The 14,733-nt window shown below is 34.7% G+C and overlaps 1 protein-coding gene across 11 annotated transcripts in view; it reads left to right on the forward strand.

Annotated features, from left to right (window-relative positions):
• The window catches only part of LOC144956960 (sialin-like), a 30,745-nt gene extending 21,578 nt beyond the window's left edge, over window positions 1–9,167 (forward strand). For all 11 annotated transcript variants that reach the window (XM_078887813.1, XM_078887818.1, XM_078887812.1 and 8 more), the window contains 4 exons: window positions 451–583; window positions 1,746–1,901; window positions 2,574–2,659; window positions 7,329–9,167. In XM_078887813.1, coding sequence (XP_078743939.1) covers window positions 451–583; window positions 1,746–1,901; window positions 2,574–2,659; window positions 7,329–7,559 — 606 coding nt within the window. In that variant the 3' untranslated portion in view covers window positions 7,560–9,167. The remainder of the gene's footprint in view (window positions 1–450; window positions 584–1,745; window positions 1,902–2,573; window positions 2,660–7,328) is intronic.
• The last annotated feature ends 5,566 nt before the right edge of the window (window positions 9,168–14,733 follow it).

Genomic DNA, 14,733 nt, shown 5'->3' on the forward strand with positions numbered 1-14,733 from the left:
ACCTTAGCAGCCTTCTCCTATCTCTGTGCAGAGGAATCTCTATATCCTGTCTATTTGATGCCATGTCTCAAATGTTACTGAGGTCCATGGTTGATGCTAAGCAGAGCTTGAAGTTTGAGATCATTGGTCAATGTTTTTTGACAATGAGGTGATTTGAAGTATTCCAAAACAAATGTTTACGACAAATCGTCAAGTTATTCTGGCCAAACACAAATTCAATTGAGAACCTGAGGACGGGAGCTGAAGTGGAGTCTGGAGAGTCTCATTAAAAGGAGAAGATGACTACGATGTTACTAGTGTGCATATGTTTGTATATATGTCAATATATTATGTTTTTTTGTTATAAATGTATAACCAGACGACAAATTGCCACAATTTTTAGGACAATAAAGACATATTATTGTTATGTCTAATGTATTTCTCCTCTTTTTTTTGCTCATCTGTCCCCAGAACGGTTTCTTGTCAGCCCTACCCTATCTAGTCATGTGGATCGTTCAAAACATTTGTGGAATTTCTGCGGATTATATCAGATCTCACGGATATTTGTCCACTAAAAATACACGCCGAGTTTTTAACTTCATAGGTTTGTTTGACTTTTAATAAATTATTCCATTTTTGTTTGTTTGTTTGTTTGTTTGTAAATTATTTCAAGTAATATAATCTTCTTTAACCTTGATATTTTGCAGAAATGGATGCATGTTTGTGTTTGTTAACTCTACAGCTAATTACCTCCCAACTAATTTGATAATTTCAATAAAAATAACAATATGAAATTGAATGAAAGCATAGGGCCTCAAAAGCACTCTTTTATCTTCTGTCCCTGGCACAGAACTTTGCCTCACTCAAGGTAAGATTGAGCGTCTTCAATCTTACCTTGAGTGAGAAATTGAATGTAAGCTTCAATTTAATTACGAAAACAGATAAAATGGGCGTTTCAGGTTTCCCCTTTACCTACAAACAGGATGAATGAAACACTACAGATGATTGAGATAATGTGGTAGTGGCGTTGTTAAGATGATCTTGAGCTTGATAGCTCAGTTGATAAAGCACTCTCCACACCTATAAAGGAACCAGCATTTGTCCCAGGTTCAGTTGACGTTTTTTTCACAAATCCCTCGTCCACAATGCTGTGATTGACTAGGTGGTTGTGCTATATCTAGTAGGAAGTGCTTTTCCATCCATGTCCTATCCAAGGAGTAAAAAATCAGTATGACAGTCCATTTGACATTTCTAAAACCAGAATGAAGTCTGGTTCCATGAGCCTTAGATTCTAAAGGACGACCTATACAGTGTCACTGGTTTTTACCGATAAAATCCAGATCATTGGGTATTGATATACAGGAAAAAACATGTATTGTTTTTGAAAATCAGTCAAAATAGATGAATATGACCATTTACCTCAATTCACCATGCTCAATGCACTTCACGATGCATCATTTATTCCCCCAGCAAGCTATTGTAACCAAGTTTCCATTTTTTAAAAAGCAGGTTGCCCCTAAGATTTCCTCTTTGTTACCAGGACTCTTACAATATCGGTCACCACCGTTAGCTAGATCATTTATTTCTAGGATTTTTGGTGCTTGCCTTATCTTTTCTGACTATTTCATCTCTTATTTATTTATTCATTTATTTATTTATCAATTTATCTATTTATTTATTCATTCATTCATTTATTCATTATTTTTTCCTTTTTGGAGATCCTCAAAAAAAAAAAAAAATATATATATTCATCTCTTTATTTTCAGGAGTAATTTTTCCAGGAGGCCTGCTTGTTGTGTCAGGCTATGTAGGATGTGACCACCTGCTTGTTATAACATTCCTAACCTTATCTGTGGGAATCAGTGGTTTCGTTTATGGCGGATTCAATGCCAATCATTTGGACATTGCGCCACGATTTGCAGGTGAGACTAATTCAATTCACTTTTTATAAATATACACATAAACATGTTGTCTTTAAGATTTAACCATCCGTATGATAATATTATAGTTGACCTCAACATGAAACCACACTTGCAAAATTCTGGGTGGGGCTTCTGATCTCCCATTGTGGGTAGGGAGGCACTTACTGTGTCTTCTATCCCCCTTATATCTGTTTTCCACCATGCTTGCTGTCTGTGTCTTGGAATGAGATTGCTTGGTTTTGTCCTGACCCTGGCCAGATAACCTAACTGAGAGGGAGACAGTCAAATGTATAGAATTTTTGGAGATTATATTGTGTTTTGTCTTGTAAATCATCTCTCTCTTATGCACTGTATTATGTTTTGTTTACATCCTATATATGATTTGTAAACATTTGAGTGTATTCCTCTTAGTAGGGGCCTGTGCTTGTGTCTGGATGAGACTTTTAGGTGATTTCAAACTAAGTACATTGATAGTGTGCTCTTGGAATCTAGTTGTAATTCTAAAACTTTTTACTATCCCAATTTCTTCCTTTTTGCTGGGCTGATATGACCTTAATTTGTTGCAAACGCCGTAAAACCCTTTAAAACAAACAATCAAAAACACTTGCAAAGATATGAGATTTTTGGATCATGATCATTATTTCTTTGAATATTGTGTTCTCCTTTCTCCAGGTGTTCTTATGGGTCTCACTAACGCCACTGCCACTATTCCTGGTTTTCTGGCACCAGCTGTTGTTGGAATTTTGACCAACAATGACGTAAGTTATATTTTAGAATTGCCTTATTGCTTAGCATACACCTGTTTTGTAAACTGGCCATAAGGGACAGCGTGTCAACAGTACGGTCTTTGCTTCGCAACTGAAAGGTACCGAGTTCACTCACCCGCCACTGTGCTGTGTGACCTTGAGCAAGTCACCTCGCCCTAGCTCAATTTGCGGCGTACGCCTGGGTTATTCCAGTCTTCCCTTGGAATAGACCCTAGAGGCAAATTTCCCAAATGGGATGAATGAAGGAAAGTTTTTTATTTTTTTATTTATTTATTTTAGAAAATATCATAAGATCAGTTAATGAGAGAATACATTGTACCAAACACACTTTAAAAAAACCCTTCAAAAATAGGACTCTATGAAAATGCTGTGTTTTCTGGAATTCACCCAAAGTCAAATTTTCTGATCATGTGATTGATTACACCCAATATCCACTAACTCTCACTCACTCTCACTCTATCCCATAACCGGTTGGTCGTCGAGGGGGACTCTCGGGGTGCAGACTTCACGATTCGACCTCACTCATCACGGTCTTGGGCCTTCCTCATTAGATTGTTCCTAGTCAATCCTGTCCAATATTTAATGTTATCCTGCCACACTTCCCTCTGTCTTCCTCTTCTTCGGCTGCCTTCTACTGTGCCCTGCAATATTGTCTTGCATAAGCTTTCGTGTCTTACGAGGTGACCAAACCAAGACAATTTCCTTCTCTTTATCATTGCAAGTAGTGGTTCTTGCCTTCCTGCCAGTCTTTTACTTCGTCCAGAACACTTATATTGGTCCTATGTTCCAAATATGATATTTTTAGTAGTTTTGAGCTGGAATGCACGAACTCTCCTTTCTGTGTCAGCATTCATGGTCCAGGCCTCGCAACCATAGAGGAGTACAGACAGTATCAGAGAACTAAATAGTTTAAGCTTTGTCTCGAAGTTTATGTTGCTTTTCCAGAATCTATTCAGTCTTGCCATTGCTGCAGTAGCCATGCCCAGTCAAGCTTTTATTTCCGACGTGCTTGTTGCATCATCAGTGAGCACTAACTAAACATGCCCAAAGCACTTTACAAGGGGTCTTTCGTCAACAGCAACGCTTAACATACAGGATGAGACATGACGCATGTAAAGGCATATTACAAATTTGTTTTCAACAAAGACAATGACCAGGTACTCATTTTACACCTGAATACAGTGAGATATATAGTTCGACAAATGGATGATGCCAAGTCTGCAAAGATAGATCATCATCAAGCCCTACTGCAACCTCCTCGTGGTGTCGAACGGTAACAGGTCAAGCTGGCCAACTGCAGAGGGCGACAAGAATAGGCAATGGCAAACCATTCTTGTAACTTTGCCGAGTTAACTGCATGAATAAGTCCAAAAAGTTAAACGGTGACAGCGTAAAGGGGAGCATGTTTTCACGGATGACTGCTGCCTCGCTCGGTTGGGAGCGTGATGTTCGTCAGGTCACACCGAACTGTCAGCCAGTTACTAGGCGAAATAAATTTAACAAATGTGACAAAACCAAAATTGGGACATGGAATGTCAGGACCTGTGCCCAAAAAGGAAAACTAAACAACATTCTGAAAGAAATGAAACGGCTCCAAATAAATATTCTTGGCCTGGCAGAGATGAGATGGAAAGAGCAGGGAACCATGTCAAAACAAGAAAACAACATGACATATAAGATCATATGGAGTGGTGGAACCTCTTTCCAAAAAGGAGTAGGGATGATCTTAGACCAAAAATCAACCAAATTTTACAAAGGGCACGTAGCAATCTCAGACAGAGTTTTGCTGGTTAAGCTAAGAGGACCTGTAGTTGACACCAATATTATTCAAGTTTATGCACCAACAGAAGAGGCGACAGATGCAGATATGACAGAGTTTTACCATTCACTAGACAAAGCAAAACGAATGTGTAAATCACAAGAAGTCCTTATGGTAATGGGGGACCTAAATGCTAAGATTGGCAGAGGCAGAGATGGTGACATAATCGGACCACATGGACTCGGAGACAGAAATGAACGAGGAAACATCTGGGCAGATTGGTGTAGAACAAATAAATTAATGATTTCAAACACCTGGTTTCAACAACACCCAAGAAGAACCTGGACATGGCAATCACCAGGGGACAGAGCAAGGAACCAGATAGACTTTATAGCAGTATCATCAAGATTCAGAAATGGCATATTAAATTGCAAAACCTACCCAGGCGCCGATGTAGACAGTGACCATGTCCCAGTTGTTTGTACAATAAGGATAAAGTTTAAAGCTATTCAGAGAACAGCTGGTAGAATAAAGAGGGATTACAGGTTATGCAAAGACAATGGCATACAAACAAAAATGAGAGAAGAATTTGAAAATGCACTCATGATACAAAGCCAAAGTGAACCTGATAATGAAAAATGTGAAAAACAATTTGATATATTCCAAAAGTGTGTCAAAGCAACTGCAGAAAAGCATTTACCAATAGCTCAAATAAACAGCAAAAAGGAATGGATGACAAATGAAATTCTAAACCTTTTGAAGAAAGACGAAAATGCAACAGAGGGTCTGCAGAATACCAAACATTGAACAACCACATTAAATCCAAATGCATCGAGGCACATGAGAACTATCTAGACTGGAAATGCTGCGAAATCGAAAGAGAATACAAACCCAACCCCAACAAGCTCACCAAAGAATAAAAGAACTATCAGGGAAAAGGAAAAGCAAAGCAGCAGGAAGTTGTATCCAAAACAAACAAGGGGAACTGCTATTTGAAGAACAACATATAGAAAGCCGATGGGTAGAATACATAGGCGAACTGTACAATGATCCAAATAGAAATGAACCACCACTGAAATTCAAAGAACCATTAAGCGGACCAAACATCACCAAAAGTGAAATTGAACATGCCATGGAACGAATGAGGGATGGTAAAGCAACAGGCCCTGATGAAATATCTGTAGAGGTATTAAAAAGCCTAGGAGATCTAGCAATTGATGAACTTCACATATTATTCAACAATATATACAATACTGGGAAAATTCCAGAAGATCTCTGTAACTCTATTTTCATAGCAATACCAAAGAAAGCAGGTGCAGTCAGATGCGAAAATTTTAGAACTATAAGTTTAATAAGCCACATCAACAAAATACTGTTGCGTATAATTATCAACAGGCTAAGGAATAAGATTAACCCCGAAATCGCAGAAGAACAATATGGATTCCAACCTGACAGAGGGACAAGGAACGCAATATACCTCCTCCGTGTTTTAAGTGAAAGAGCTATACAGGTTCAGACCCCACTATACCTCTGTTTTGTCGACTACAAAAAAGCTTTTGATAGAGTACGCCACGAAGAAATACTAAAACAACTGCACTCCATTGGCGCTGATGAGAAAGACCTCAGACTCATGCAAACATTATACTACACCCAGCAGGCATCTATCAAAATCGGAAACTCTACAGGAAATTCCATTCCTATTAAGAAAGGAGTCCGTCAAGGGTGTGTTGCCTCACCAGATCTGTTTAATCTATACCAAGAAACAATCATGAGGGGCATAAATAATATGGAGGGAATAAAAGTGGGAGGTCACAACATAAATAATATAAGATACGCAGACGATACGGTACTCATTGCAACATCAGAAATCCAACTTCAAAAGATTGTTGACAAAGTGGTAGTAGATAGTGAAGCCAAGGGAATGGAAGTGAATATCACCAAAACGGAATGCATGGTAATACAGAAAAACCCCGAAAACAACAACACCTGCAATATAACGATTCACGGCGAGCAACTTACCAACGTAGAAAGTTTTAAATACCTAGGTTCAAGAGTGACAACAGATGGAAGATGTAACCGAGACATACGAGCAAGAATAACTCAAGCCAAACAGGCCTTCATGGACCTGGGAAACATTTTGAAAAACAAACAGATGTCGTTCGGGATTAGATTCCGAGTCTTGAAGTGCTACGTGTGGCCAATCTTGTTATACGGATGCGAAAGCTGGACTACAAATGCAGAAACACAAAAGAACATTGAAGCTTTTGAAATGTGGTGCTTGAGAAGGATGCAGAGAATATCGTATACTGCACACAAAACGAACGAAGAAGTGCTAAAACAAACATACCAACAAAGGAAACTAATGCCCTTAATAGTGGATCGACAACTATCCTTTTTCGGACACATAGTAAGGAAAGATAAGAATGAATACCTGGCAAGTTGTGGAAAAATACCTGGTAAACGCGCCCGGGGGAGACAAAGAAAAACACTCATAGACCAACTGAAGGGCTTCACCAGCCTAACAATCCAGGAGCTGTTTGAAAAGGCAAGAGACAGGGAGGAATGGAGAGAGATAATTCATGCAGTATCCGAAGCCTGGACCAGGCATGGAACCTAGAAGAAGAAGAAGACAGTGAGATAAGAGCTTATTCCAAATACTCAAATTTGCCCCTTTTATAGTGAGTTTTGTACCAAGGACCTACTAGTCCAAAGGCGATTATCATACCATAAAACCACAAAACTGGTAAGAGTCGTTTAGTCGTTTTTTTAGAAACTGTGAGGTTGATATAACATGAGTTTGTCCCTAAACTGAGGAAATTATTGTTTGTCACCTTTTGGATAGGATGCAAGTCTATCTCAAAATATTGTATTCTAATAGTTTTGTATATTTTTTCCCCACAGCAAACGATGGAAGAATGGCACAAGATTTTCTTCATCAACGCTGGCATATGCGTCGTAGGGTGTGTGATATACCTCATCTTTGTTGAGGGCGAGGAGCAGGCCTGGGCTCGTCCCTCAGCCGTGAGAGGGGTTACGAAGGAGGGTGAAGGGAGCAATCATAGGTACAGTGTTGAATACGAATCCATGCCTTCCCATGTCAACCAAATACAGGAAGTCGGCGATGATAAATGAGGTTTGATTGTTGAAAAGATTTTGGATCTTCATTTGTGACCTATTGCCTCAAACTGGTATTAAGCTTATGTTGAGATGAACCTTTTGTTAAAAATTGAATTTTGAACTAACTTTAAAATGTTTAAGTTTTAAAAAAACAATAACAAAAAGCAAAAAAAATAGAGCATTTATATAGTCCAATAGAGCTCATATTGCATGAAATGTTGGCGCTATATAATTGTGAAGTATTATTATTATTATTATTATTATTATTATTGTTAATATCCACTTAGCGTGCTCAAAGCTCTTAACAAAATGTTCCTAACCAATAGCAACACTTAACATGTATGATGAGACATAAAAGCTGTTATGCTGCGATATTACAATTTCTGAGGACAAAGAAAACACTGGTACTCATTTTACACATGAGTACAGTGAGAATTTTGTGAGTAAAGAGCCTTTTTCCAAGGACTCAACTATGCGCTGCTCTGAGGGCGAAAGTCACCAGACTACATATAGCCACACAAAAAATGTCTCCACGAGGATGGCAAGGTTTGCATCTCAAATCTTCAAAAGGAGTTACTTGTCCTAATTTGGATTGTTCTGACTCCAATCTCAATTTTCTTCTCCCATTTCATTCTTTCATAATACCAGCCCGACACGGTGGGTCACATTTCTATGGTTCTCCAATCCTTGACAGATTTATAGGATTATAAGTTAATTAAATCATGGCGGCTGGCTTTATATCTCTTTCCATTTTCAATAAGAGAGCAGGTGCAATAGCTTTCATATAAAGGGCGTTTCCACCTAGAAGTGTAAAGGGTTTAACTACTCAGGATTAGGTGAAATATTTGTATAACTGAAATGTTTTTAATCCTATTCCTATTCTTGAATAGATAAAAGAATTCTTTTTTTTTTTTTTTTTTTCATCTCTTGTACCCATATTTGATACAGTCTTATTTTGAATGTTAAAAAGAACCCAAAAAAAAAACCCAACTGTTTTTCTTTTGAGCTTTATTCATTTCAGTAAACCCACCTATCAATTTTCACTTTTAACCATTTAAAAATAATATAATCAGAGCTTAGTTAATGATGTGTCCTGATTAATCTCTTTTTCCTTCACTGAAACATTTTGAGCGTATGAACGACACTAAAGTGATGAAAAGTTTTCAATTGTACATTGTGTAATCTAATGTGCCTTATTTATGCTCACAAATAAATGACAATAAATCAAATGGAATGGACGTATCAATTTAATTAACGAAGACAGATTTGATATCTGACATATGTTACAGTGAATGACATAATCAGTTGGATGGTGAAAAGGTTTGAACTGAGATATTGCCAAGTTTAGTTAGAAGGTCAATTTTTATCAAAAATGAATTCTTGCCATAAATGATTAAATCAACCATTTTTGTACGTTTTTGGGAAATATCAAAGCTTAATTTCATTTCTAAATATTTTTTTACACCTAGTCAAGTTGAAAAAGTATGAAATATGAGAAAAGTTGCTGGATACCTTTCCCATACATCGGACCATAACGTCATGATAAATCACCCAATTTACTTCAAATAAAGATTAAAATGCTCTGGGGAGAATATTCTTTCAGAAAATGAAAAAAAAAATAAATACAAATACAAAATTTTCACCTTCCAACTGATTATGTCATGCACTGACACATATTTGTCTTCATTAATTATGTTGAGGCTTCCATTCCATAGGACTTTTGTCATTCATTTCTTCGAGCTTCCAGCAACAATATTTGCATTATATTTTTTTTATACCAACAATTAAAAGAGAGCTTTCACTTTGTAATATAGTATATTTATTAAGAAATAAATAACAATGTGAAATTGAATGTAAGCTTCAATTTAATTACAAAAACAGATAAAATGGACATTTCGGGCTTCCCCTTTATCAACAAACAGGATGAATGAAACACTACAGATGAATGAGATAATGTGGTAGTGGCATCTTAACAACGCCACTAAAACATTATCTCATCCATCTGTAGTGTTTCATTCATCCTGTTTGTTGATAAAGGGGAAACCCGAAACATCCATTTTGTCTGTTTTCATAATTAAATTGAAGCTTACATTCCATTTCACATTGTTATTTATGGCTTCGAGCTTCACCATTTACATGTATTTATTAACTAATATATGAAATGTCAGTAGCTGACAAATTTTTGTTCATACTTATAAGCACATATATTTAAACCTCTTGTTAACAGTAAGGACTATATTTCCCAGGTATACAAAGGTGTGCTTGTAAATTCCCGTCCTTGAGTATATCACTTCGCCATTTTTCAAGGAATGCAGTTTTTGGGGCAGTGACCCAGAGTTGATCTATCATCCACAGGAATATTATTATAATGTCATATATAATATATATAATATATATATATATATATATATATATATATATATTATATATAATATATATATATATATATATTATATTGTAATAGATATGAAAAGGTAGACTATGAAAAAAAAGTAGCGAGAAATGTGTTAGGTTTTTTGAGTTTTTTTCTTTTTTAAATTGACATAACTAATTGCACATATTGTGAAACAAAGTAGTCCCTCAGCAATGAGGCCAATGGAATCAAAGTTTATCATCGTGAGAATAACAGAATTAACTGATTGATACCCTTCGGATAGGTGTTTCTTCTATCGCATAGCTCTTTCTGCTGCAGCTCTTATCAGATCAAGCTGTTAATAACTGGAGGCCGGTCAGAAGGGTTAGAAAAGATAACAACAGTCTCCGTTGCACTCTGGATCGTTGCACTCTGGATCAATATCGGTCTGTTCGCGAGTGAGGCAAATGTTGCATTCATCACTGTGCCATCATGATTTATATATATATTATGAAAAACTTGTGGTATGTGCAATTCCCCTTACAGTACAGTGAGAAATGTTGGCCCTCCTTGGGCCGGTTGATTCTTATCACGTCCATCCCCCTATATTTGTTTGTTTTTTTTCCATATCATTTCATGTCTTTTTTTCTAGAATGACACCGATTGTTTTCACTTGGATCTTGTCTAAAATATTTTTCTGAAAGGGAAACAGTCAGATGCATTTATTTTTAAGGAAAGAGAGTGGTCTTTTTTATCCTTATAAATCATCTCTTTTTTTATCCTTATAAATCATCTCTTTTTTTATCCTTATAAATCATCTCATTTTTATCCTTATAAATCATCTCTTTTTTTATCCTTATAAATCATCTCTTTTTTTATCCTTATAAATCATCTCTTTTTTTATCCTTATAAATCATCTCTTTTTTTATCCTTATAAATCATCTCTTTTTTTATCCTTATAAATCATCTCATTTTTATCCTTATAAATCATCTCATTTTTATCTTTATAAATCATCTCATTTTTATCCTTATAAATCATCTCTTTTTTTATCCTTATAAATCATCTCTTTTTTTATCCTTATAAATCATCTCATTTTTATCCTTATAAATCATCTCTTTTTTTATCCTTATAAATCATCTCTTTTTTTATCCTTATAAATCATCTCTTTTTTTATCCTTATAAATCATCTCATTTTTATCCTTATAAATCATCTCATTTTTATCCTTATAAATCATCTCTTTTTTTATCCTTATAAATCATCTCTTTTTTTATCCTTATAAATCATCTCTTTTTTTATCCTTATAAATCATCTCATTTTTATCCTTATAAATCATCTCATTTTTATCCTTATAAATCATCTCTTTTTTATCCTTATAAATCATCTCTTTTTTTATCCTTATAAATCATCTCTTTTTTTATCCTTATAAATCATCTCTTTTTTTATCCTTATAAATCATCCATTTTTTTATCCTTATAAATCATCTCTTTTTTATCCTTATAAATCATCTCTTTTTTTATCCTTATAAATCATCCATTTTTTTATCCTTATAAATCATCTCTTTTTTATCCTTATAAATCATCTCTTTTTTTATCCTTATAAATCATCTCTGTTCTATCCTTATAAATCATCTCTGTTTTATCCTTATAAATCATCTCTGTTTTATCCTTATAAATCATCTCTGTTCTATCCTTATAAATCATCTCTGTTCTATCCTTATAAATCATCCTGTTTTATCCTTATAAATCATCTCCGTTTTATCCTTATAAATCATCTCTGTTCTATCCTTATAAATCATCTCTGTTCTATCCTTATAAATCATCTCTGTTCTATCCTTATAAATCATCTCTGTTCTATCCTTATAAATCATCTCTGTTCTATCCTTATAAATCATCTCTGTTTTATCCTTATAAATCATCTCCGTTTTATCCTTATAAATCATCTCTGTTCTATCCTTAAAATCATCTCTGTTCTATCCTTATAAATCATCTCTGTTCTATCCTTATAAATCATCTCTGTTCTATCCTTATAAATCATCTCTGTTCTATCCTTATAAATCATCTCTGTTTTATCCTTATAAATCATCTCTGTTTTATCCTTATAAATCATCTCTGTTTTATCCTTATAAATCATCTCTGTTTTATCCTTATAAATCATCTCTGTTTTATCCTTATAAATCATCTCTGTTTTATCCTTATAAATCATCTCTGTTTTATCCTTATAAATCATCTCTGTTCTATCCTTATAAATCATCTCTGTTTTATCCTTATAAATCATCTCTGTTTTATCCTTATAAATCATCTCTGTTCTATCCTTATAAATCATCTCTGTTTTATCCTTATAACTCATATCTACATCATATATTTTGTCTTATATAGGTTCTTGTTATGTTTTTAAATTTTTTTTTTATTAGTCATATGAATGTAGATTTTGTGAACAAAACAGTGTTGGGTTTTTAGATGGTTTCAAATAATCTACAAGAATACATTGCCCTTGAATCTACCTCTTACCTCTGTTAAATTTTTCCCCTTTTAACTATATCTTTTTCTTAAGTGCTTCTCAGCTTTAGCTAAATATTTTAACTTTTCTATTATCTTCATATTTTTACTGGCACTGACATGACCTAAAAATGTCGCAAGTACTGTATATATTTAAATATATTTGATCGAATAATTGTTACATTGTTGAACATTATGTAATTCCTTGTGCGCAAAAGTTTACGAGATTCTTATGACTTATTTTGTTGAATACACAGCAAAACTGCTTTAAAATACTCACTTAAAAGATGCGGATGTTTATTTATATATTTAAATATTTTTGCATCCGTAATTTTTTTCAAAGTCTAAATAGATTGTGAATAGATATGAGCATTTATATAGAAAGACATCCACAGAGACATCATTTACAATTTGATTCGCAATGCATTACTATTATTTATTTATTTATTTATTCACTTGTTTGCTTGTTTATTTACATATTGTTTACACTAGAAGTCTGCTTTAAAAAATGATACAATTGTAAAAGTAGTTTCCCTTGGGCCGGTCTGTATACACTTGTAATAGTAGTTTCCCTTGGGCCGGTCTGTATACAATTGTAATAGTAGTTTCCCTTGGGTCGGTCTGTATACAATTGTAATAGTAGTTTCCCTTGGGCGGTCTGTATACAATTGTAATAGTAGTTTCCCTTGGGTCGGTCTGTATACATTTGTAATAGTAGTTTCCCTTGGACCGGTCTGGTTTCTGTTACCTGCTCTTTCTTCTATCCCCCTTGCCCTGTGACTGACTTACTGACTGACTGACTTAAGGCCTTTCTAATCATCCGTGTCATTTCCTTCCACTTTTCACGGTCTTTTGCTGCGGATGCTAATTTTATAAGGTTTTACTTTGATTTTAATTTTTAAAAATTATTTTGAAGGTGTTTTAAGTCTCTATTCAGGCTTTGGCTTTTAATACTTTGTGTCCTTGCAGTGGAATGAGGCCTTATGGTTTTGCCCTGGCTCTAGCTTATGTCTTTTGCTGTATTTGGTAAAAAGTCAGATGCATCTACCTTGTTGTGAGAGATGGTCTTTTTTATTTTCTAATAGTCTTTTTTCTTTTCTAATAATAAAAAGATTGTTAAAAAGAAGGAAAAAAATATTTCTTTTTAAACAATGTTTTTATTGTTTTTTAATTATTATTATTTTTTTTTGTTGCTTTTGGTAAACCACCTCTCCATAGTATATTTATGTTGTTTGGTATAGATATTATACTATTGGGATGGGGTCTGTGTGGATACGGCATTGCCCAAGACGGATGTATTTTATTGTTATTGTATTTGTTTATGTCAAACAAAAATTATCATGCCATATTTTTAGCCTTTTTTCTATTCCATGTTTAAACCAGTCTCCATTTGTTTTGTTTTTTCTGGGGTGATTTTAAAATCAGAGTTACGTAGTACGTACAATATTTTAATCACTTGTGCTAGTCTGTCTTACTTACTGGCACTGAAATGGCCTTGAAGTGTCATAGGCGCCATTCATTTTTTAAAAAATTACTGAGTCATTTTTTTTAAAAAATTTTTTTTTGACCAATTGAACACTTTGTGGTTTGCCATGACTTCTTTTATTTGTTTTGATTGATTCTTAATTTTATGAATGATATATTTTCGTCCCGTTTATTTTATTGTTGAATTTTATGAATTCTGGGTGGCGCCCTCTGACCTCTCAAGGTAGGCGGAGAGGTAATTTTTGCGTTGTCTTCAAACCCCCTATACTGGTTTTCCCCTTTCCATATATGCTCTTTGTCTTTGTTCTGTATTGAGCTTGCCCATTTTTTACCCTGGTCCTGGCAGGAATCCTTAGCTGAGAGGGAAGCAGTCAAATGTAATTGAGCCATCCGGATTGTGGAGTTTCGGATCAGAGAGAGACGCGACTGTACTGTTCTATTGTCCAAAGCAAGACACTTGACTCTCTCCTTACCAGCCATTTTCAGGATTTTTCCCAAAACTTCACACCCAGCTCAAACAAAAACAGATTTTTTATCAATCAAACACAATAGCAGTAAGTTCGTGAGATAAATAATTTCTTTAGCAAAACATTCTCTACAACACACTGTTCATTTTCTTTATCTTATGATGTACTCGAGAAATTTGAAAACAAAAAAAATGTTGGTTGTATCGTAAGGAATGTGACGATTTTCCTATGGTTGGTAAGGAGAGGGGTTAAATCTTATTCTACTTTTTCTTATTCTTAAATCTTATTCTATCGTCCACTGTATTCAGCTTTACCTTTGAAATGATCCCTTAAGCCAGAACTTTCCTATTGGATGAATAAAAGGAATCTATTTTTGGGTTTGGGTTT

This window comes from Berghia stephanieae, chromosome 11 (assembly GCF_034508935.2).
Source record: "Berghia stephanieae isolate SIO BIC M18660-M18661 chromosome 11, UCSD_Bste_1.3, whole genome shotgun sequence".
Lineage (NCBI taxonomy): Eukaryota > Metazoa > Mollusca > Gastropoda > Nudibranchia > Aeolidiidae > Berghia > Berghia stephanieae.